The following is a 23,598-nucleotide window of genomic DNA, read 5'->3' as shown; positions in this document are numbered from 1 at the left end:
ATTTTATGTTAAGCAATGCTAAAATGGATTTGTATTAAAGTTATTAGATTTATGGAATTAAATTCAAAATATTGAAATTATAATATTAGGTGTAGTTAGAGGAACATATTTTGAGTGTCAAGTGCAAATCTTTGGGTATCAATATGTAATGGCAAAGCTATAAAAAAAAAAAGTTAACATAAATTTAAAAAAATGTCTAGGGTTAAACTTAAAAAAAAAAAATGTTTATTTTGATTTATATTATTTACAAAAAATTTAAAAAATGTACATATTTTTTAATTTAGTAATATGATCAATTTTCTTCTCATCACAACACAATAAGATTATTCATATGTTCTTCTTTGAATATAGTTTTTTATTTATATGTAATGATTTTAAAAACAAGAATTTCGATTTGAATACTTCTGAAATTGACTACTAGAAATGAAAATCACTTTCCCACCTTTAGGTTTAACGGATTTTCTTTATAGGAGTAGATGACATATGGGAAAATGAATTTTTTTTTTAAATTTTAAAAAGTAAAAAATTGTCATTTCATAAAAGTTCTAGTGGAAACTAGTCATTCGGCCTTTATAGTAACTGTACTAGTTCGCAGTGACCAAATATAAGGAGCTGCCACTATTCATTCAACACATTGAGAATTTGATTAACCCTTAACCAGCTACTTGATGGACTTGACAGTTTATGATATTTAGTTATATTCGTATCATATTAATTTAAGTTTTGTATTAAATATTTTCAACTCTAACCTAATCCAAATTAGAATCATATCAAAATTTTTAATTTTAATCCAACTTTTAAATATTCAAATTGACTCGATTCGCTCTAAATTAATCTGAAATTATCTATTGTTTTCACTCTTTAAAGTATTTTTATCATTTTAGTTTTTTCACCAAATTACCCTAATCTATCATTAATAAAACACATAATATAATATTATGTTAATATTGTCTTTTAAAATTTTTATAATTTATCTCTAATAAATTCTATTAAAATAATATTTCTCCAAAACATTCGAGTCATATTATATTTCTTTTGTGTAAACTCTAACACTATCTAATTTAATTTTGAATTGTATTGAATTGACTCGAAATAAATTTTGTGTCAAAAAACTTAACCCTAATCCATTTTTTTTCTGTTAGGTTAACAAGTCATATTGAAAATTGCTAGCTTTGCTACTAGATGCCTTTTGGTGGAACTCAATTTCTCTTATCAACAAGCTATAAAAATTGGAAGAATTCATAGAAGTTGATAGAATATCTTCAATATCACAAAGATATTACACTAGTAATACCGCAAACCAGCACATGATTGACATAGTCATTTTGACAAATAGTAAAACTTGATATAATTAATATTATTCTAATTTTTTTCTAAAAAATGTAATTGAATTAGATGGATTTGAGAATCATATAACAGTTGATTACATAAATAACCTATTAAATTTGGACACCTTGAATCGGCTCAAATTGTAGACCATATTAAAACAGAAAGCAAGTTTAGCTCAACCAAATATAAACAAGAATAGGCCAACTATTCTAATGGTTAATAGCCCCATTGAGTTTTAAAACTATATGTATAAATAATTTATACAGACGATGACATGTCACTATGTGATTGAATATTGTTTTACTTCTAATTTGAAATCTCTCAATCACATAATAATATATCATTATTTACGTATATTGTTTGTATATATAATACTACTCTTGAATTTTTCAAGGTAGAGTGTATATTTAATATATATGCGCTAGGTTATACGGAAATATCCTTAATATAAGGCCAAAAGAAAGCAAGTTTAGCTCAACCAAATATACACGAGAGTAGGCCAACTATTTTAATGGTTAATAGCCCCATCGAGTTTTAAAATTATATATAAAAATAATATGTATAAATGATGATATGTTATTATACGATTAAATATTATTTTACTTCTAATTCAAAATAATTCAATCACATGATAACGTATCATTATTTGTGTATATTGTTTGTACATATAATGCTATTCTTGAGTTTTTCAAGGTAGAGTGTATATTTAATAGGCCAAAGGACTATTTCCCATTCAAACTATACTGAATTCTCAAAGTTCTTCCCGTTAACTTTGAAAATTCTATTTATCCACCTATAGGCCGTTAAACTTAACTGAGTCCGTTGATCATATCATTCCCCCACAAACCCTAAAAACTAACACTTTTCCCCCAACCCAAGTTTTTAAAAACTGCATTTCCCCCCTAGGGCTTCCAAATTTTAGATCCAATTTTTTTGGTGACGACCGACAATCTCCAAACACCTACTTTCCCTCTCCGACGGCTCCTCCTTCTGATCGTACACTTCTGACAGTTCTAGGCATTGTCATCGACGAAGATGATGCGTCTTCGTCGACAACGACACCTAGGAGGGGAAGACGCTGCACGGTCAAAAAGATGAGACATCGGGAAGGAAGAGACGTCGCCTGGAGATCGTCGGTCGTTGCCGAAAAATTCAATCCGAAAGTTTGGAAACCCTAGGAGGGAAAATGTTGTTTTTGAAAACTTGGGTTAGGGGAAAATTATTAGTTGTTAAAGTTTGGGGGTAAAAAAGAAATTAAATTTAAGTTTATTTTTAATATTATAGATAAAATGACTATTTTTCCCCTGAATCCGTCAATCTGACATTTTTTTTAACAGCCCATAGATAGGTAAATGGGTTTTTCAAAGTTAACGGATAGGAATTTGCAGAAAAAGCATACCTTGGGTGGGAAATAGTCCTTTTGCCTATTTAATATATATGGGCTAGGTTATATCAAAATATCTTCAATATAAGGCCAAAAGACTTACTCTCACCAAAGGTTAGGTGAGATCCCAAATTCATATTTGTTATCTTTCAAAAACTCAAATGTCTACTATTATGTTAAAATGCGTTGTTATGGTTAAAAGTAAAAATATCATTTAGTTAAAAATATTTTAAAAAACTAAAACTTTATCACATTTCTCTTCTAATTTAAAAATCTAATAATTTCTATTTGCTCAAAATTTGAAAAGTGACCATTTCTATTTGGGTTTTTTTTCCCTTCTCCGACAATCACCTTGGTTGACCAACAATTGGCCTTTATAGCATCTTTCTCTCTCATCGGTCTTCCAACAATGAGATGCATTTTTGTCGAATAAAAACGATTTGTCTTTATATGACGAAGAGACAAAAACATCTTCATCTCGTCAAATGGACAAAGACAATTTATCTTCGTCCACCTTATGTCGGCATCAAAAGACTTCAACAAGGGTTTGTTGTTAACTAAAGGGAAGACTTGACAGGGTTAACGCTCTCTAAATACTTTTGTTGTTAATTAGAATTTAGAAGACCTGATAGCAATTATTATTATCAACTTAACTTAGATGTCAAGAAATTAATTGAAGCAATGATATTAATAGAGTGAAAGTGACAAAAGTGAAACATGCAGAATCACAGACGAAATGATGATACAAAGGAGAAGTAAGAGATTGGCACCGGAAAATAATTAAAGGGAAGAATAAAATGGAGTTGGTCGTGGTCATGCATGGGATGGGAGTGAAGTCCGAGGAGAATCGAATCAATCAGCCCACTTTCCTTTAATTTGCTAAATTCTCTCTTTACAGTTTGCCTCTTCTCCCTTTACCATTCTCCAAGAGAATGGAGGCCAGATCTTAATATTTTTGTTCTTTCATTTTGATTTGTAAATTGATAAAGATAGAGAGAAAGAAAAAGGGACAGACAGAGGATTAAAGAGAGAGAACTGAAATGGCAGCCGCAGAAAAGGGGAAAAAAAAGATGGTCAAAATGAAACCTCGAAGACTTGTTATTCCATCATCACCCTTCAACTCTCTTTATTGAAACTCACCATTTGTCTTTCCTTTTCTTCTCCTCAAGTTTCTTTCTTTCTTTTTTTTTTCAATAACTTTGAAGTTTTTGTGCTCATCAAGAAGTTAAAACAAAAACCCATAATTTATTTTATTCCAATTTATGTAGTTTCCATAAAAAGATATTGCTCATTTTGTGTGTTAATATGCAAAGCAAAAATATAAAGCATTTAATCTTATCATTCCATTGCAGGTCATGAAGTACGATGGAATAAAGGAATATTCAAACTTGTAAAGCAGCAACAACTTAACCATAATATTGACTGAAATATGTCTGATTCTCAAAGTAATTTAAAGAGACTTGACCAAAATAATTGAGTTTAGATATGGCCCTGCTTAGACTGTCATCTTTAGAATATTCATTGCATGGGATAAAAATTCTCATATAAAATAATTCCTCATGCTCCATTAAAATGAAGACACCTGGGTTTCTTCTTCTTGCATTTTTTTTTTTTCATTGAAAGAATTCTGCTGTTCTTTTTTTTTTTTCATATGTGGGGTGGAATCGCCATATTGTTGATGAAGGTAGGGTCGTCATGCAATGGTCAAATGGCCTTTATGAGTTCATGCTTCAATTGATTGTTGATTTATAGCTGTTGTGCTTATAGGTTAACAATATCTTCTGCTTGCTTTATGTGGGTTCCTCAACTGTTGAACTGCTGGCTGCCGCTTGGGTTTCATGGGTTTGATGGAAGCCAGAAGGAGTTGCATAGAGATTGATGTTTTATCATGCTTAATATTTTGTCATGTTTCTAATTAATTTGTCTGACAATGGAACATTCCAATTTATTACATTTTAGGCCTATTTGATTCACAGATTGAGGGAAACTTTAGAATATTAGGGTGTGCTTCAGGATTTTGCAATCTAAATGACAACTGTTCTTAGATAGAGAGGGCATTCAGATATTTCAAAAGACCAAAATTTGAGCTGTCACAGCCACAGGATTCTTATTATTACATCATATGAAAAATTATAAATAATTTTTTATTACTTGATATTAGGGATGACAATTTGGGCCCGACTTTAGGGGTCCCGACCCTAACGAGGATGAGATTCTCCGATAGAAACGGGGAAGGGGACGGGGACGGGGATGAAAAAAATCCCCGTAATTGGGGCGGGCCGGGGATGAAAAAAATCCCCGTAATTGGGGCGGGCCGGGGATGAGGATACATGTGTCCCCTCCCCGCCCCGACCCTATCCCTGTCCCTTTATATTAATATATTTATTTAAAATACTAATATATTTTTATAGTTTTAAATTATTTATGTTTTTCAAATTTATTTAGGTTTTTTTTGTGCATATTAAAAGAGTTAATATATTATATTTATGATATTTGAAATAGTAGATTAATTTTAATTTTGCTTAATTTTGTTATTTAATATATTTATATTGTATTTACAAGGTAAAAAGAATATATTTTTTTTGCGGGTACGGGGAGAGGATTTTTCTCCGCGGGGACAGAGAGGAGATTTTTCTTTGTAGGGAGAAGACGAGGAATCATTTTCATCCCCGTAGCAGAGACGGGTCGGGGATGAAAATTGATATCCCCTATGGGGATGGGGACGGGGACGGGGATTGAGATCCCCTCCCCGCCCCTCCCCGTTGCCATCCTTACTTGATATTGTGAAATTCAATAAATAAAATGTTTTATTATGAGTTATTAATTTGTATCAAAACTCATTTTCTTCTTGATAAAGTTTATATGAGCATGCATTAATTTGTGACTTACAATTAAAAACTGTAAAGTTAGTAGTATTGCTTCGTAGTTTCAAAAATTTCGGTCTCTCTCTGTCTCGGAATCGTAGTGGAATTTTCCTTTTTCTCTTTTTCATTCTCCTTTAGATTGTTTCGATTCCATTTATCAAGGTTGCCAGGTGAAGAACACGAAAAAGTTTTTACACGGCCCTCCATTTATTCCTTTTTCCTTTCCCCTCTCCTTGTATTTAACTGTCCTCCCATTCTCCCATTTTCTTCAGCTTCAACCACACCAATCACTCTCCCAATTCATTTTTCAACACAAAAGCACCTCCAATTTCTTCAGGTTTGTTTCTTCAATTACCTCTTTCACTTCTCGAATCTTCATTCATTTTAGTTCCCATGTTTTATTGTTTAATTAGTTGTGCATTTTGTTTACAGAAAAGGAAAATGAGCAGGCCGGGAGACTGGAATTGCAGGTCCTGCCAGCACTTGAACTTTCAGAGGCGTGACTCGTGCCAACGCTGCGGGGACTCCAGGTCCGGTGACTTTGGCGGTTTCGGTGGGAGAGTCGGATCGTCATTTGGGTTCAGTACCGGGTCAGACGTCCGGCCCGGCGACTGGTATTGCTCCGCCGGGAACTGCGGGGCTCACAACTTCGCCAGCCGTTCTAGCTGCTTCAAATGTGGCGCTTTCAAGGATGACATTGGTGGTAGTGGTTTTGATAGCGACATTCCCCGCTCTAGAGGCTCAGGATTTAGTGGCAATCGATCTGGATGGAAATCTGGGGATTGGATTTGCACCAGGTGAATTTTATGTTGCATTAAAAAAAATCTTAGATAATCTCTCATTCTTCTAAGACAATACAATATTTTATAAAATATAGATAATCCTGAGAATCAAAATAACTTTTTCTTGGGTTTGACTAGATGCTATACTTCAACCAGGCTGTGATAAAGAATAACTTTGGTCTATAATCCTTCTCCTTTTGACTGCTTTTGCAAGTGGGCTACATTCTTTAAATTCAAGAATCTCCCAATCTCAAGAACATTCTATGTTGTATTGCATCGGAAAAGATGGTTTAGGGTTTAAGGTTGCAGAAAAAAAAGATTGTTTTTTGGTAATTTAATAAAAGTAGGCTGCATGAAGCTAATTATATATGTGTTTTGCAGGTCTGGATGCAACGAGCACAACTTTGCAAGCAGAATGGAATGCTTTAGATGCAATGCACCAAGGGACCTTGGAGGCAGAATATCATACTAGAAACAGTACTTCAATTTTGGGTAGGTAAATTATAAATTGGCTTCCAATTACATTAATAAATATGTTTAGATTGTTTAAAATTCTTTTACTGGTAAATACTAAATTGGGTTCATATAATGTTTGCAGGTATTGCAGGCCACGAAGAGAAGATCAAGTCATAAAATATTTGCATTTTCTTTGGGTGCTAGCTAGGGTTTTCTTAAGGTGAAAAATATGGTTTAAAATTAACCCATGTTCACTTTAGGAAAATTCCCAATTTAGGATTAATTTGTCAGGTTTTCGACTTCCCAGAAAAAAAAAAAAAATTATTGTTGTTGTTATAGCAATGTAGCCATTTGTGGTGCTTCAGTTTCAAGTTACCATTGCATTTGTCTTTTTGGTTTTTAAGAGTTTGTTTAATTATTGTTTTGTTGCATGGCTTTCTTAAAAGAAGATATTATTCTCTTCTCTCAAGTGACGTCTCATCAATGTCATCTTCATCAGTAGAAACTAATAATTTGCATGAACTTCATAAAGAAAATGACACCCTCTGGATCACTCTAAATCTATAATTGAAATTAATAAAAATATATAGTTTATGTAATATAAAATTTAAATACAATCACATTATAGTTTTTGAAATTTATTTTAAGACTGCAAGTCAAATAGGGTTTAAAGCACTGAGATACGACCGAAATAAAATCACACTGGATTCCATTAATTGACCTCTTGTCTTTCCAGTATAAAATTGGATTAAAAGCAGTTGTCCATTTTTGTGTGTCTCCTCCAGCACTACATATGTAGGTATGGCTTTAAGAAAGATTCTTGTCTCCCTTTTGAGCTAGCTTTATGTTAATTACTTCCTTCATATCTTCTATGTTGACCTAACTTAAGTCCCACATTGGCACATTCTAAATCATTCTAAATATATATTGACTTAGGGATGGCAACAAGAAGGAGATTTTAATCCTTGTCTCCGTTATGGGGATGATAAAATTTTTCGTCCCCTTTCAATTCCCGTAAGAAAAAACTCTCTTCTTGTACTATTTAAATACAACATAAATATATTAAATAATAAAATTAAATTAAAACTAACTCATTATTTTAAATGCCATGAATATAATATATTAATCACTTTAATATGTATAACAAAAACTTAAATAAATTTTAAAAAGATTAATAATATAAAACTATAAAGATATATTAGTATTTTAAGTAAATAGATTAATATAAAGAGACAAGAATGGGGACAGGGTTGGGCGGGGTGAGAACAAAATACGTGTATCTCTGTTTTTTATTGTAAAGATTTTTTTATCTCCGTCTCTTTCCTCTTTTCCTTTTCCTTCTCAGTTTTTATTGAAAAATCTTCTCTCAGTCAAAGTCGAAATCTTTAAGTTTAGATTGAAGTTGTTATCGCAATAATGACTAAATATATGATATATATGTATCGATTGGGCCCAAAATGTTCAACACTTTGCATATTGTGGTTAGGTATATTCATAGTGCTAAGCTACTTTTGATTAAATTATGGGAAGAACAACTATTCTTATTTGAAATGCAACATCAACTATAAAAATATTTAAGTAGTTTTATTTATTTAATTTTATATATTTTATTATAATTTAAAAAATAAAATAAAACTTATTCTTCAATTTTTGCCCCAATTTCTTTCTTTCTTTCTTTCTTCGCACATCCGCCATAACACTATACATTACATGTGCAACTTTTAATTTCTTTCTTCTACGATCTTCATTTTACAATACCTCTCAACACTATCCTCTCCTCTTTTTTCTTCATATCCAAGCTTTAATCCCAAACCAATGCTCCTTAATTAGCTCGAATCGAACCGCACCGTAATCACCCACAACCACTTCTCTCTCTTTCTCTCTCACACACACAAGCTCAATGTCTCTTTTGTCTCTACACAACATCATGACCAACAACTCACCAAAATAAAAAACAATTTAATTTAGATGTCGCCTTCCGGGATAAAGAAGAGACTTCATTAACCTATGAAACCAATTTAATTTAGAGCTATAACATTATCGAACTTCTGACAAACATGAGATTGACAAGTTCAACATCGTAAGGTTTGCCCTTTATTAAATGTCATTAATAGCTTATTATTTAGAAAAAAAAAAAAAAAGATTCTACTCTAGAAAATGCAGCCTAAATCAACAAGGAATGAACAAGTGTAGAAATAACTGGACATGAATGGAGTAATTCATGCATGTTGCATTTGTTTGTTCACCAGTATGTGTTAGATTTGTATATGAATTTATGTGTGAGCATTCAAGCAAGAACAAAAATCTCAAATTGAGGCAAAAGTGCTACGAAAATTCCCTTAAAAAATTTAGAAGTACAGCAGGATGTGATTAACAGAGAAGCATGGATGTGCAAATGTTCATAAATTTTCTCGGAAAGAAAAATATACTCAGTGGTTTTAACTTTTAAGCTGTTTAGACTCAAGTAAGCTCAGTAATAATATTGTACCTGAAAAGAGGGACTTGGAAGAAAATGAGAAAGAAATAAAAAGAAGGAATGGAAGAAATGAAGGATGCCCATTTTTTAGAAGCCATTAATGATATTTTTCATTAAATGGAAATCAACAGGAGGTGATTAAAAGGGACGATGGAATTTGCAACTGTCCAAGCTTGGTGATGGTGGCATATGGAACACCATGGACCAGACACCTGTAATTCTGAGATATTTACTGCAAAGGTTATTTTTATTTTATCAATATTGTATATTATAATATTTAATTTCCTTGAAATAATACAGAGAGAGAGAGAGAGAGAGAGAGGGTGTGAATGAAGGATACTTTTTTATCCTTCTCTGACTCCACTTAATACTAAGCATGCGACAATGAAATTCTTAATTTCAACTTTATCTTCACCAAATTAGCAATACAATTCCATAGCCTAACTAAAAAATAAAGTTAAAATTTAAATTCTTCACATAATTTGTTGGCCTTTGGGCTCACCAAGACCCAACAATGGTACAAGAAAAGAACAGACTCGTACATCCCAATTAGCGAATGCTTCCAAAAGTTGTGTCTGTGCCCACAAGGTAGCAAAACGCTAGAGGAAGGGCTTGAACCTTCGACCTTGTGGTTAACAGCCACACGCTCTAACCAACTGAGCTACTCCAGCTATTGATCGCTAAACAGACATACTAGAAAACATTTCGAAATTATATTATAGGTGTCTCTTTTACCTATCCTAGACCTGGCCACGGTTCATGAACCGCCGGTTTCGGTTTGGAACCGCCGGTTCACGGTTCGAAAATATAAGGACCCTGAACGAAAACCGTAACAGGACGGTTCATCCACAGTTCGGAACCGCCGATTCCGATCCATGGCCCCAATTCGAAACCGACGGTTTCGATTCGAAACCGATATTGAACCGTCAATTCTAATACATGATCTTGATTTAATTTTTAAATTATTAATTACAATAATTGAAATTTAAAAGAAACGTTTGGACTTAATTTTTCAATTAAGCGTCCTACGTATCTTCTTGGGGTTTAGAAGAATCAAAACCTACGTAGTTCTCTTACCTTTGCATATCTAATAGCTGGCAGTACTCTCTTACCTTATCATTCACCTCCACTATCTTGAGTATTATTTCCCGTCGTCATCGAACTATCCGTAGTTAAATCAAGCGATTCTTCATTGAAGTCCACTTTTATTTCTTGTTGTCGTAATTCGGCTCTTGTTCAATCGTCCACGCATACTTGAGCTTTAATAGATTCGGGAGCCAAACTTAATCATCTCTCATCCAATATATTACCCCCTTGACTAAAAGTTTGTTCTACTGCGACAGTTGATACCGGTGCTGCTAGAACTTGTTTAGCAATAGCTGTCAATATTGGAAAAGTTGATGCATGTCGACTCCACCATTCTAAAACTGGAAAGTCTTTACCTATATTGCTGTCACCAAACTCAAAAATAGTAGTTAAATAAATATCAAGCTCCGAGGTGGAACCTAATGTTCCTCTTGGTCTTTTGCCCCTTTGCATCATAATACGATCCCCATAACTCATATTTTGGGTTGATGATGGGGCAATAGGTGGTAGAGAGGAAGAAGAACCATCATAAATTAATGCATATTCAGCATAAATTTCTTTAATTAAATTCATAATATTAGTTATAGTTAATGGAATATTAACTTCATCTAATTGCAAACATTCATAATATAATGTCAAATAATCTGTGACACCATCTAATTTAAATCTAGGATCAAAAAAACATGCAACAAGAAAAAGTTCTGGAATTATTTTATAGTAATTTAACCATTTTGTTTTCATTAAAGAAACAGCTTCTTGTAAAATAATATCTTGTTCGGCTTCTTGTAAAGCTCCAATAATATTAACAGCTTCATTTAAAAATAAATGAAAAGTGGGATAATAAACCCTACTTAAAGTATATGTTGCATTATTAAAAAATTTTAATACATTTAAAAATTTTGAACAAATATCCCAATGTTGGGGATATAATATAATTTGTGGCACATTTTGTGAAATAAATGAGCATAATAAATCCTTATAATCAAATGACTCGTTGAGTAATTCATATGTTGAATTCCAACGAGTCGGCACATCTTTAGAAAATCTTTTTGATCTTTTATTATGTTGTTTACAAAATTTACCCCATTCTTTCATAATTTGGGGATGTGTCTATAAATATGAAATTGTTATTTTTATTGGACTAATAAAATTATTAAGACATTCTAAACCATTTTGTACACATAAATTTAACACATGACATGCACATCTAATATGAAAAAATCTACCACCTAAATTAGGTGTGCAAATATCAATTAAATTATTTATTGAGGCAGTATTTGAACGTGCATTATCAAATGAAATTGAAAAAATTTTATAAAGTAATTTATATTCTTCTAATATTCCTTTAATTATTCTATAAATATTAATCAGCCGTATGTCGTTCATCAAACACCCTAAATGATAAAATTCTTTTTTGTAATAGAAAATCATCATCTATCCAATGACAAGTTATACCCATATAAGAGTGAACTTGCCAATGGTCACTCCAAATATCACTACACAGAGATACACGTCCATTAAAATTTGTAAAAAATTGAATTAACTCTTTTTTTTGTTTTTTATATAAACTAAATAATGTTCTTTTTAATGTATTTCTTGGAATAGTTTTATATGCAGGATTTAATGCAGTTTTACAATAATTATTAAAACCTAAATTTTTACCAAAACTAAATGTTAAATGATCTTTTGCTACCATTTTTGCAAATTCTTCTTTACTTTTATTATCACTATACATAAATAAAGATTTGTGTGTAGAAGAACCATACCCGAGTATTTGTGTTTGGCCTCGGCTTTGTACCATTTTTTTCGGATGCTTTGACTCCAAGTGCCTTTTGAATGTCCCGTATCCACCTCCTTATTTGAATTTGTAAATTTGCCTACAATAATTGCAAGCAACATCAAAATTACCATCTTCCTTTTGTATTTTCTTGAAATGAATTTTGAAAATATCGGATATAGGAATTTTTTGAGATTGTTGTTCCATCTCCATCTGTTGTTGATGTTGTTGTTGTTGTTGTTCCACCTCTTCATATTGGTTTTCACTTTCTTATGAATGAAAATCATCTATAAATTGATTTTCATTCACATTTGATATATGTGAATATTGACCAAATCTTCGTGAACCGGAAGAATTTCCACTACTTGCCATTTTTTGATAATAAATAAAATTAATTATATAAATAAATTATATGATTAATTATAAAAGATAATAAATAAATAATAAATAAAATTAATTATAGAAATAAATTCTATAATTAATATGAATTGTATAAAAAAAATTGAAATTGAAATTAATAAAAAATTAAGAAAGAATTTAATTAAATTTAAGAAAATTTAATTGAATTGAAAGATTAAGAGAATATTAAAAGTTTAAAGAATGAGAATGAGAGTTTGAAGGATTGAGTGAGAGAGTAGAGAGATTGAGATTTGAGAGAATAGAATTTAAAGGGGTATATATAGAAAAAAAAATTTTGAAAAAAATTAAAAATTGGGGGGGTGAATTGAAATTCCAAAAAATTACAGGGGACCGTGGTCCCCTGCAACTTCACTGAAAATTGCAGGGACCGTGGTCCCCTGCAATTTCTCTGAAAATTGCAGGGGTTGGTCCCTTGCAAATTTCCTTCAAAAGGCAATGGTTCCCTGCGCAGGGAACCGTAGCCTTTTTAAATAAAATTAAAAAAATTTTCAAAAAATTTTTAAAATTTTTTCGGTTCAGTACAGTAAACCGTCGGTTCAAAAACAGGTGTGAACCGGCGGTTCCACGGTTTCAATTTATGTGAACCGGAACCGAACCGTAGAGCCACGGTTTTGGTTCCGGTTCAGTCCGGTTTCGGGTCTGCCGATTTCGGTTCTGGGTTTATCCAGGCCGATTTCGGTCCGATTCACGGGCCAAACCGGCCCGTGGCCAGGTCTAACCTATCCGAATCATACTGTTGAAGGAAAAGAGGATAGAGTTGATATTACTGCTGTCATATATCATCAATTTATGAGATGGAGTAGAGATGCTGACTATGCAACTTCATTTTTCATAACCTTGAAATTATAGGAGTTTCATTTTTTAATAAAAAATAGAAACTTAGTGGTTGGTTCATATAAAATAATCCCTTGTTTATTTAAAATATAATAATTTAGGTTAAAGTTTTATAAATATAATAAAAATTTGATTTAAATATTTTTTCTCTTTTAAATTTTAATATTTTATTAATTTTATTGATTAGATCCAATTAATATTAACAAGTAAAAAAACAAAAATTCATGTGTTATATGATTAAGAAGAAGAAAAACACTGTGGAAGAATTGAATTTGACATGGTTGAAAGTTGAATAAAAATGATTGATTTATCAATAGGTAACCAAATATAAACCCAACCCTCCAATTTGACTGGTTCATCAATACCCTCATGCTATCTTCCTCGACGCCAAGTTACAATTTTATTGGCCTGTCATATCAGATTTACAACCGACCTGTGACACAATCATGGTGCAGCTGCCTGCAGTTGACTAGTGAATGTGCAAGACTTGATATACAGTCTTTTCCTTTCATGAGATACTACTTTTCATTTTCAATTTCATTCTTTTACTAAACTTGACAAACACTATCTTCAACAGCAATATAATTTGCTGCTAAAGCTGGTCTTTACCAGGTTTCAACAGCTCTCTCTTTAAGCCATCAAAGTTCAGGGCCAGCCAAGTATGACCAACCTTTTATTCTGAAATATTTCTTAGATGGTCTCAGTTCCTTGCTGTACAATCTGGGCATGAATGTTTGTATTCTATAAGTTTATTCCTGGGTTTGGTTTACTTTCGAGTTGTATTCGATTAATGGATTCCTTTTTCTATTCAAGATCTTATAGAACTTGTATTGGATTTGCTTTTATATGATGTTATGTTGAGGAACATACAATTCATTGATTATGTAAACTAGGATATCTTGTTCAAGGATTTTTATCATTTTTTAAGTGTATGATTGCGATGGAATTCGTCTTACAGTTAAATTGTTGATCTTTTACTTTATGGTGAACTGGAAATTCTGATACCATTGTATATTAGTGAATAGGAAATTTTTATTCCAATTTGATTGAAATCATTTTATTTTTTTCATTCAGCATTCAAAATACCAAAGTGGGCATCAATTTTCGTGGCCTCTTCTGATCATCTGATTTTAATTTTTCTGCAGCATCATAGCTTTGAGGCTGGTAGGCTTATTTGCCTTAAGATTCTTTCATAGGCAATTATGGAGGCATCAAAGTTCTTAAAAATGAGATTCTGATTGCTGTGGGGCATTTCTTTAAGCTTTATTTCCGTTATCGTCTTCTGCAAATTTTGGTCTCTGTTGGTGCTAATTCAACTCTAAGTTGAAGTTGAGGACATTTTTTTAGAGTATTCTTGAAACAGACAATCGAGCTATCATAGCATCAGAAATTATGATAATGAATTCTCCATTATGTGCATTTCACGGTGGATCCATTGGGAGTTTATATCTAGATTCTTTCAATCATTGCTTTGAGCACTACTATTTTAGAGGTCAACATTCATAAATATAACGTGCCATTTCAAGTGGTCATGGATGCTCTGCAAGCTGTTGCTGCAGCAACACAAATAGTTTCAAGTATGGTGGGGGCTGTTGGTGCATTAGAAGTTGCCACTAGGAATCTTGAAGAAGCTCCTAAGAGAATTCGAAGCCTTCAGGATTTTGTTTCTGATCTTGAGAATTTGACACGTCGAGTTAAACAAAAATATGTCTACAAGGTTCAGAACCCCCAATTAGATCACCAACTTCAGAGTTTGAATGCCCTGATAGAAAGGCTGCATCCAAAGATCGGGAAGGCAAGAAGGATCATGTCAAAGAGTAAAATCAAGAACTTAGCTCATGTAGTGTGGGCTTCTATGGCTGGAGACCCCCTTAGGAAACTAGTACACTCAATCAAGGATGACTTGAATTGGTGGCTTGAGTCTCAAATGTTGGCTAAAAACATTGAGAGTGTAATAGAATCAACTGCACAAGATGTCCCAATACGATTGAAGGTTAAGGCTGAACGAGGCTATCCTATATCTAGTAAATCTATTTATGTGAGAAATTTGCTAGAATGGGATGAATCTCATCGAGTCATTCTAATCGTTGGCTTATCTGGTATCGGAAAGTCATGTTTGGCTCGTCAAGTAGCTTCAGATCCTCCTGAAGTATTTATGGGAGGGGCAGTTGAGCTTGGATTTGGACAATGGTGTAGTAGAGCTGCTTGCAATGGAAGTAAGTCTGATTACCACAAGCGGTTAGCCAGAAAAATCAGTAACTTCTTGGTGCAGATAGGGTTTTGGAAAAATATTAAGGAAGAGAATATTGGAGATCTTGACTATCTTTGTTGCTTGCTTCAAGAAGCCTTGTATGGAAAGAGCTTATTGATCCTTCTTGATGATGTGTGGGAGCAAGACATAGTTGAGAGGTTTGCAAAGCTGTATGATAACGATTGCAAGTATTTGGTAACAACAAGAAATGAAGCTGTCTATGAAATAATGGAAGCCGAGAAAGTAGAGTTGAGCAAAGATGATATAAGGGAGATAAGCAAAGCAATCCTTCTCTACCATACTCTCCTTAGAGAAGAAGAGTTACCGGTATGAACTGGCTTAATCTAAAATTCTATTGCCCAAATTTATTACATAATTTCCATGTAACCCTGTCATAATTCCTTAAACAGTTGATACATAAAAATACATGCATTGTAGATTAGTCTCAGCTTAGTTTTGAATACGTTGCATTACTTTCTTTCTGGTTATGCAGCAGGTGTCGATGCATTGCAAACACCATTCTCTGATCATTTTCACACTTAAATGGAATTGTCATCACAACCTTATATGTTGTGTCTTCCAAGAATAAAGGGAACCAGTCATATTGTATCCCTTGTTTCAAGGTGGGATCACCATACTAGGGTCACTAGATTAAGCGCAAGCATAGAAGGTGTGGCCTGCAAACAAGTAGATTATGCAGCCTTTTTTGTTTGAAAAATTAAACTACTCAATAATTGTCATGATGCAGATCTTTATCTTTATTAACTCAAAATACAGGATATTATGCCCTTTTATATTAAGCCTTAGTCAAATTGTGTCCACATATCCCGTAAGTTTTAAATTTCTCATTATATCATTCGTGGCTTCTAAAGAGGGAAGCTATCACCTGTAATGGAGCTTATTAGAAAAGATGAACCGTTCTCTATCCTGGTAATGAGACTAGGTTCTCCATATGTAAATCTGATACAATTATGTACTTACTTGTTGGCTTTTCTTCTAAAACATAAATATAATGATAATACTAAAATTTCAATTTAAATACAATTATCAAGTTGACGGGGAATGCCTTAGAAAAGCACATAGGGGAATTGCAACCTTCTGTCTGCAAAAAGATGATTCACACGGAAGATGGCTACTCATATTTTCAAACATATCACTTCAAAGATGACTAGGCTATGATGTAACTATTGTATAATCTATTTTGAATGAATTAATACTATTCCTGAATTTACAGCTTGAATAGGTAATGATGAAAACTTCTTTTAAAGCTGACAAATGAGCTGAAGTTATGTGCCTTACTTCATTATCACCACTGTCCAACTTTTTTGTTACTTTTTTCACTAATTACTTTCTGATGTGTTGAGAACATCACAGGATATAGCTGAAAACTTGCTCGAGCGTTGTGGTCACCATCCTCTAACGGTTGCTGTTATGGGTAAAGCTCTCAGGAAAGAGGTAAGAGCTGAAAAATGGGAGAAAGCCATCACAAATCTATCCACCTTTGCCACTTGTGCACCAGGTCCTGTCTCATATGTAAATGAGAAAGAAGCTGAGAATACCCTAACAATTTTCGGGTCATTTGAGTTCAGTCTTGAAGCTATGCCTGGAGATCCCAGAAGGCTTTTCATAGCTCTTGCTGCACTTTCATGGGCAGAACCTGTTCCAGAAACTTGTCTAGAGGCGATGTGGTCAATTCTTGGGCAGAAAAGCATGTTCCCTCTAATAGTGTGCAAGCTTGTTGAAGGCTCATTGCTTATGAAAGATGATACAGATCCCTTATACCATGTGCATGATATGGTTTCTTTGTTCCTTGATAGCAAGAAAAGTGATTCAGTTCAGACACTATTAAGTGAATCAGAAACTGAAGAAATTGCATTTATTTGGCCTTGGCTTCTTATTTTTGGGAAAGAGGACATCAAAAAAATTGCAGAGCAAAAGGTAGAGTATAACCTCAGTGTTTTAGGAGAGAACCAGGCAATTATCACCTTAGAAGCTATCCTGCAGGCTCTAATGGCTAGCAAATCAATTTCTGAACTTGATGCTAGCAGAGCCAACTTCAGTCACATATTGGGGCCGAGGATTGCAAACCTCATCTCTACAGACTCACAGAGTCTAATTGCTGTGTCTGCAGAAGCTATCACAAATATATTTTGTAAGGCTGATTATTGCAGTTATGTTCCATCCCTTGAATTTACTGGAGCAGTTGATAAGTTGGCAGGTCTATTAGAAAAATGTGAGGATCCAATGATCCAAACCAACATTTTAAATGTCCTCACAAAGCTTGCAGAGTTTGGAAGTCCAGAGACAGTTGACAAGGTGCTTGAGAGCATTCACTTTGATCAGCTTGCCAATTTGCTCTCTCATAATGCTGAAGAATGGCTCGAGAGCATGTTTGCTATTTTGATGTCATTGATCAAAGCTGGAAAATCAAAAGCTGTTGAGAAAATTTTTGCCTTTGGGATTGAGAAGAACCTTATTAAACTTCTTGAGAATGGATCAGAAGTAATACAAAACCATGCAATTGTCACATTGAAGGCATTTTATGAGCTGGCTGGCCCTCATGCTAATGGTTCCCTTTGACCTGCTAATTTAAGCCTTTTGCCATGGCAAGCAAGGCTTCGTTTGGAAAGATTTGTTTTGTCAGACAGAAGTGTTCCCCATTCCCTGAAGCCTCAAACTTTTGAAGATGTCATTCATAGAGTACTAGAAAGTGATATCAAGCAGGTATTAGAAGCAATGCAAGATCTCATACCATTCCTCGAGAAAGCAGGTGATCCGAAAATGAGGGAAATGATTTTACGAAGCCCACTTATAGAAAAACTATCAGAGCTTATGCAATTTGTGCATCCAGAACAAAATTCAATGAGATCTGGATCTGCCTTCTTACTGACAAAGCTTGCTTGCACAGGTGGGGAACCTTGCATAAAGAAATTTATGGAGTATGACATTATTCCTGTTCTAGTTAAGCTAATGCAATGCAATGCTGTTGAGGTCCAGGATTCAGCCTACACAGCTTTACACCAGATACTCTTCAGTAATGGTGGGTTCCTTGTTTTGAATAAAATCATGCAGATGGGTCTAATAGAAAGGATTGCTCAGTCACTTGAAAGCAGATCGATGAAGACACGGGAAGTGAACATGCACTGCATTATGGATATCATTGAATTAGGAGACAAAGCCTGTTTAGAGCGGATGCTATCACTGCAAGTGGTGGAGAAGCTTGTGAAATTAGAAAAATCCAAAGGTGGCTCTGGCAAAACCCTGATAGAATTTCTCAAGGGGATGGATAAGTGCAAGCGTCTTTCAATAGCTGAACGTAAGGTGATGAAGCAGCAAGTAGTTCGGAATGTAAGAACTGTATTAAAAGGACATAAGTTTGAAACTCAGATTGTTGCTGCATTAGATACCTTTCTATCCGAGGGTTTGAGAGGTTCAAGTAGTAATAGCAGTAGCAGTAAACACAGAAAGTAAATGATTATTTCAATATATGACTGTATCCAGGCTTGCTTTTCAAAGCTTGAGGTCTTCTGTAAAATTTTATTTGCATTATATCAATTCAAAAAATTAATATTGTTCTTTGTCAATTTGTGATGGTCTTCACCTTCCTTTTCTTTACCAAAACAAATCAGAACCTGTCGATCAAGGAAAATATCCTCAAAGAATTGTTAAAATAATAATGATCCTTGAAAGGGCGCACACACTTTCTTTGTCTCTTGTCAACATTTTTTTTTTTTTTTGGGTAATTCAAATCAATGTTTTACTTTTTTTTGGTTGGTAAGTAATTTAAATTAAAGTAAACCCAGGTTTTTCTTAGTTTCACCAACATTTCCAACTTGCTAGTAATAAAATGTCAATTCTTTCCCAAAGCAAAAATCTTATTGTATAACCTTCGGCTCCTTAAACCATTTCCATGATTTTTTTTGTTGTGTCAACAATCAACATCCATCATAATCAAGATCCACAACTTGAGATCTCTTAGCAATATAATGTTTAACTCAGATGAGAGACAGAGAGATAACTCACCACATTCAAATCAAGATCCCTTCTCGACATGTATGATTCCAGAGCAGCAGAATGTCTCTTAAAATACTCTTTCGCCGAATGACTGAGCTTGCCTTGAATTTCTCCTGGAAGTTCAGAGGGCTACTTTCCATGCCAAGTTCTGTATCATTTTTGCTCTGTTGTAACCGTATAGTCATAAATCATGAACCTGAGTCGCTGCTCATAATGAAAAAACTCACATTAGCTAAAATAATCTTGCTGAAATACTTAAACATAAGCCATTAAGCAGAGCTTGTTCCAAATTAAAGACAGGTGGTTGATGAATGCTCCATAAAGGTCTGCGTTTCTTCTTGTTTGGAAATCCAATCCTCCTTCCTGCATTTTCCTAAAATATAACAATCAAATGAATAGTGAGATAAATTCACATAGTAAAATAAATATAAACAATTATCCGAATCATTGAAAGAGTCCCCAAAATGCATGATCAGACAGAAACAGTGTGATAATTACCTTATCAAAGACTGAAGCGCAAGGAAGTTTTCACTTTTCACTACGCACTTTAGTTACTTCATTTAACAGTTCGTCCTGCAACGTTATACATCAAAATCCAAGTCAAGGATTATATCACAAATTAAATTATCCCCCCTTCAAAAAATTTAAAAAAAAAATTCCTCAAAGATACTATTAAAACTAACCGTAGGCTTTGATAAATGGGTGAGAAATTGATTTTTTTTCAAACTTAAATGTGAGCATATCATTGAATCAGACCTTGGGTGGGACATAGTTAGTTGGCCTTTGTTGTTTAACTAAGACTTGGGGATTTCTGTAATTAAGTCAACAGAATAATAAGAAACCTGGACATGGAATCATGAGAAATATTAAGAGATTAGGTTTTGGTGGGGAGTGACGAGGCAAGGCGTTTGCAGATGAAGTTGATGTGCCGGTTATGTTCATTGACCCTACTTGCTCCACCTCCTGTTTATCTAATCCCCCGATTTTGTGACACGTAGTGAAATTTTCATGACACTCCTATTATTTCAGTTATAAAATAAATATTTATAAAAAGTAAAAAAAATAATAATGTCAATGAGACCCAAAAATTAATTAAATTGGTAAGGTATTAAAATTTTAAAATTAAAATTTAAAATTTAAAATTTAAAATGTAGATATTAATACTAATTTTAAATTAAAATTTATTAGTAAATATCAAATTTAATATTAACTCAGTGAGGTTATAATTAATTTTAAAAAAAATATTAATAAATTATATTAATATTAAACCATATGTTATATATTACATGAAATTTATACTTAATTTTCCCATTGATACTACTAATTTAGTAATAATATACTAAGTAATGTTAACTTAAAACCGCATCATCACAGCCTCCCCACCCATCTTCACGACCGCCGCAGTCTCTCCCGTCTCCATGGCGACACCACACTCACAAGCCAACATTAATGAGAATGATAAAAGTACTGAAATGCCCTCAGGCCATTTATTTCACTAAAACCCCTCAGAAGAGGATCTGATAGTTAAGTCAAACTTGAGGGACCAAAAAGCATGATTAATTAAAATTAAATTAATTCAAATTTCAAATCCCATGTGAACCCATCAGCCGTTTGTCTCATAATTTATTTAAGTAAAGAAAGGTGGCGTCCAAGTCCAACTAAAACATCTGACTTTCATCTTTAGATTATCATTTATTGAAACTACTGCAATCTGTGGGAAATTATAATTACTGACAATTTCGCCCCCAGTAAATAACTCCGCCTTTAGATTCACCACGCTATTCCAAATCTCCAAAAATTTCGTTGAATCATAATTAAAACATTAATTCACACAATTAAAAGGAAGCGGCTTTTGTGTAAAAAGCAAATGAGTGTCCTTAACAAATTAATAATAAATATATATTAACAGAAAGATTGATATTGATTAACAAACTTTGAATTTTTTGACTGAGTTTCCTCGTCATCTCACCTCATCCCATCAGAACTTTTCTTTTACGACTTTCATTTTACTCCTCAAGGTTTCAGGGCAACCCCAAGGCACCCATGTGTTTTGGAAAGTAACAAATGAATTCAAATAATTGTCTACTTTATTATTAGAATATTATTACTCAATATATGTATAGATAATTTTATTTTATTTTTATAAATTTTGTTTTAGTCATATAACTATTAAATTTATTATCTAAATTTACACAATAAATTATAATAAAAATAAATAGATTGCATACTTAAAAATATAAATATATATATATATATATATATATATATATATATATATATATAATATATATGGGGTATAATAAGACAAATAATCAATTTTTGGGTGTATCGTAGTATCTAAAACTTGTGGGTGTATCTGATATTTCTAAAATTGAGCAGGAAGTGTTAATAATGAACTCTTTATATTTATCTTTCTTCTTCAACCTCTCTCCTCTTTCTATGTATATAAATGACAAAGTCATAACCAGACTAGAGAAGAGAAGAGAGATCAACTACTCATTATAATTATTATACTTTCGTAATTCGTTTATTTGTGTTTGATCTAAAAGAGGGTTAGCTCTCTAAACATGGCGGGCTTACAGAGATCTGCAGTTTCTTTTCGGCGACAAGGGTCTTCAGGGCTTGTATGGGACGATAGATTTTTATCCGGAGAGTTAAACAAAGTGAATCAAAAAGATGAACAAGCTTCAGAGCCGCAGCTGCACGGCGGCGGTGGTCGTCAAGAACGAGAAACACAAGGCCAAGAAATATCACACGACTATAATAACAATACAAAAGACGGTAAGCCCACGAGATCAATTAATACGATGGAAAGAAGCCGATCCAACGGCGAAAGACGGGGTTACAGGACGGGTAGGGTGTCTCCGGCGATAGAACCGCCGTCTCCGAAAGTATCTGCATGTGGGTTCTGCGGCGCTTTTGGTAAAACGTCAAAGAAGAATCAGTTGAAGAAGTCCGGTAAGCGTAGATCACACTAGCTCTTAGATAAATAATAAAAAAAGTTTTTAGGATTACCGGAGATGGAATATCCCGGTAAGATTTTTGGTAATTTATTATTTGTCTATTGGTGTTCTTATTCATGTTCTTGTTATAATTTTTTTCCTAGTTTGGTTTGGGTGGATGTAATTATGTGTGTACCGTTTGGTTCCTGGGAAAATTTCGCCGTGCAAATTTAGTGAATTAATTTTATTGGGATTAGGCACATAAAACATAGGGCCTTAGGTATCCTATCTTGTGTAGATTGATTGAGGATAAAGTTTGATATATGATAAAGAATTCTCTACCCTTTTATCTCCGATAAAAAATATATCTCTTAATCTTTTGAAATATAAAAGTATAAAATATATAATTAATTTTTTAAATAAAATTATATTATTATTTATACATAAAATTATATTAATAATTTATTTTTAAATATAGATAAATATACCTCTCGGATAGGTGGCAGGCAACAAGCCAAATTAAATTTAAAAAAGTAAATGAATTTTCTAGGTTTGGCAAAACTGTTTCTACCTTTAAATTTCTAAATCACAAAGTCTTATCCAAAACCCGACTAATTACCATATCACTTACAATTTTTTCACTTTTAAAAATTAATAAGGTAGCATTGTTTCTTTATAATGTTTATTCTTTTTTATCGAAAATTTTTCCATTGTGAGCAAATATTAATAATTTAATTTAATAAAATTTGGATAAATATATCGTTCAGTAAATTAAATTTTATAGACATATTTTGAATAATTTTATTAAAAATTGATTGAAAATATAAATATGTTAGAGAGAATCCGTGTAGTTTAATCCTACACTTCTAAGCAATTAAAATTTGAGACAATAATGTCTGAATGTACCGAACAAATTAAATAATTACTTTCATGAATTTATTAAGCAATTTCTCCAAAAAAAAAAAAAATTAAAAGGAAATTAC

The 23,598-nt window shown here is 32.9% G+C and overlaps 3 protein-coding genes, 1 long non-coding RNA gene and 1 other non-coding gene across 7 annotated transcripts; 3 read left to right on the top strand and 2 right to left on the bottom strand.

Annotated features, from left to right (window-relative positions):
- The first annotated feature begins 5,762 nt into the window (after window positions 1-5,762).
- LOC123211078 (TATA-binding protein-associated factor 2N-like) lies at window positions 5,763-7,284 on the top strand. 2 transcript variants are annotated; one of them, XM_044629603.1, is made up of 4 exons: window positions 5,763-5,914; window positions 6,010-6,374; window positions 6,741-6,851; window positions 6,958-7,284. In XM_044629603.1, the coding sequence occupies exons 2-3, from the start codon at window positions 6,019-6,021 to the stop codon at window positions 6,829-6,831; spliced, it is 447 nt and encodes a 148-aa protein (XP_044485538.1). In that variant the 5' UTR covers window positions 5,763-5,914; window positions 6,010-6,018; the 3' UTR covers window positions 6,832-6,851; window positions 6,958-7,284. The 2 variants fall into 2 exon arrangements, with proteins under 2 accessions (XP_044485538.1, XP_044485539.1); XM_044629604.1 differs by having other exon boundaries at window positions 5,840-5,914; window positions 5,991-6,374.
- Window positions 7,285-9,888: 2,604 nt separating this feature from the next.
- On the bottom strand, window positions 9,889-9,962 carry TRNAN-GUU. The gene has a single exon. It is a non-coding gene; the product is annotated as a tRNA-Asn (tRNA).
- Window positions 9,963-13,913: 3,951 nt separating this feature from the next.
- LOC123211755 lies at window positions 13,914-19,243 on the top strand. 2 transcript variants are annotated; one of them, XM_044630622.1, is made up of 3 exons: window positions 13,914-14,067; window positions 14,554-15,986; window positions 17,034-19,243. In XM_044630622.1, the coding sequence occupies exons 2-3, from the start codon at window positions 14,940-14,942 to the stop codon at window positions 18,237-18,239; spliced, it is 2,253 nt and encodes a 750-aa protein (XP_044486557.1). In that variant the 5' UTR covers window positions 13,914-14,067; window positions 14,554-14,939; the 3' UTR covers window positions 18,240-19,243. The 2 variants fall into 2 exon arrangements, with proteins under 2 accessions (XP_044486557.1, XP_044486558.1); XM_044630623.1 differs by having other exon boundaries at window positions 13,925-14,140.
- A 294-nt stretch (window positions 19,244-19,537) lies between these two features.
- On the bottom strand, window positions 19,538-20,599 carry LOC123211757. The gene is made up of 3 exons (XR_006501469.1): window positions 20,357-20,599; window positions 20,172-20,246; window positions 19,538-20,046 (listed from the first exon to the last, which is right to left on the bottom strand). It is a non-coding gene; the product is annotated as an uncharacterized LOC123211757 (long non-coding RNA).
- Window positions 20,600-22,101: 1,502 nt separating this feature from the next.
- Window positions 22,102-22,956, top strand: LOC123210695 (MAPK kinase substrate protein At1g80180-like). The gene has a single exon (XM_044629180.1). The coding sequence runs from the start codon at window positions 22,241-22,243 to the stop codon at window positions 22,649-22,651; it is 411 nt and encodes a 136-aa protein (XP_044485115.1). The 5' UTR covers window positions 22,102-22,240; the 3' UTR covers window positions 22,652-22,956.
- Window positions 22,957-23,598: the final 642 nt, after the last annotated feature.

This window comes from Mangifera indica, chromosome 3 (genome assembly GCF_011075055.1).
Source record: "Mangifera indica cultivar Alphonso chromosome 3, CATAS_Mindica_2.1, whole genome shotgun sequence".
Lineage (NCBI taxonomy): Eukaryota > Viridiplantae > Streptophyta > Magnoliopsida > Sapindales > Anacardiaceae > Mangifera > Mangifera indica.
Note: the sequence above shows the minus strand (reverse complement) of the source record. Positions and strands in the feature narration are given on the sequence as shown.

Bases quoted from the DNA above. Each gene is read 5' to 3' on its own strand.
- LOC123211078 (XM_044629603.1), top strand. From the start codon at position 6,019: ATGAGCAGGCCGGGAGACTGGAATTGCAGGTCCTGCCAGCACTTGAAC. The intron at 6,375-6,740 runs GTGAATTTTATG...TGTGTTTTGCAG, and splicing joins GGGGATTGGATTTGCACCAG to GTCTGGATGCAACGAGCACA.
- LOC123211755 (XM_044630622.1), top strand. From the start codon at position 14,940: ATGGATGCTCTGCAAGCTGTTGCTGCAGCAACACAAATAGTTTCAAGT. The intron at 15,987-17,033 runs GTATGAACTGGC...AGAACATCACAG, and splicing joins TTAGAGAAGAAGAGTTACCG to GATATAGCTGAAAACTTGCT.
- LOC123210695 (XM_044629180.1), top strand. From the start codon at position 22,241: ATGGCGGGCTTACAGAGATCTGCAGTTTCTTTTCGGCGACAAGGGTCT.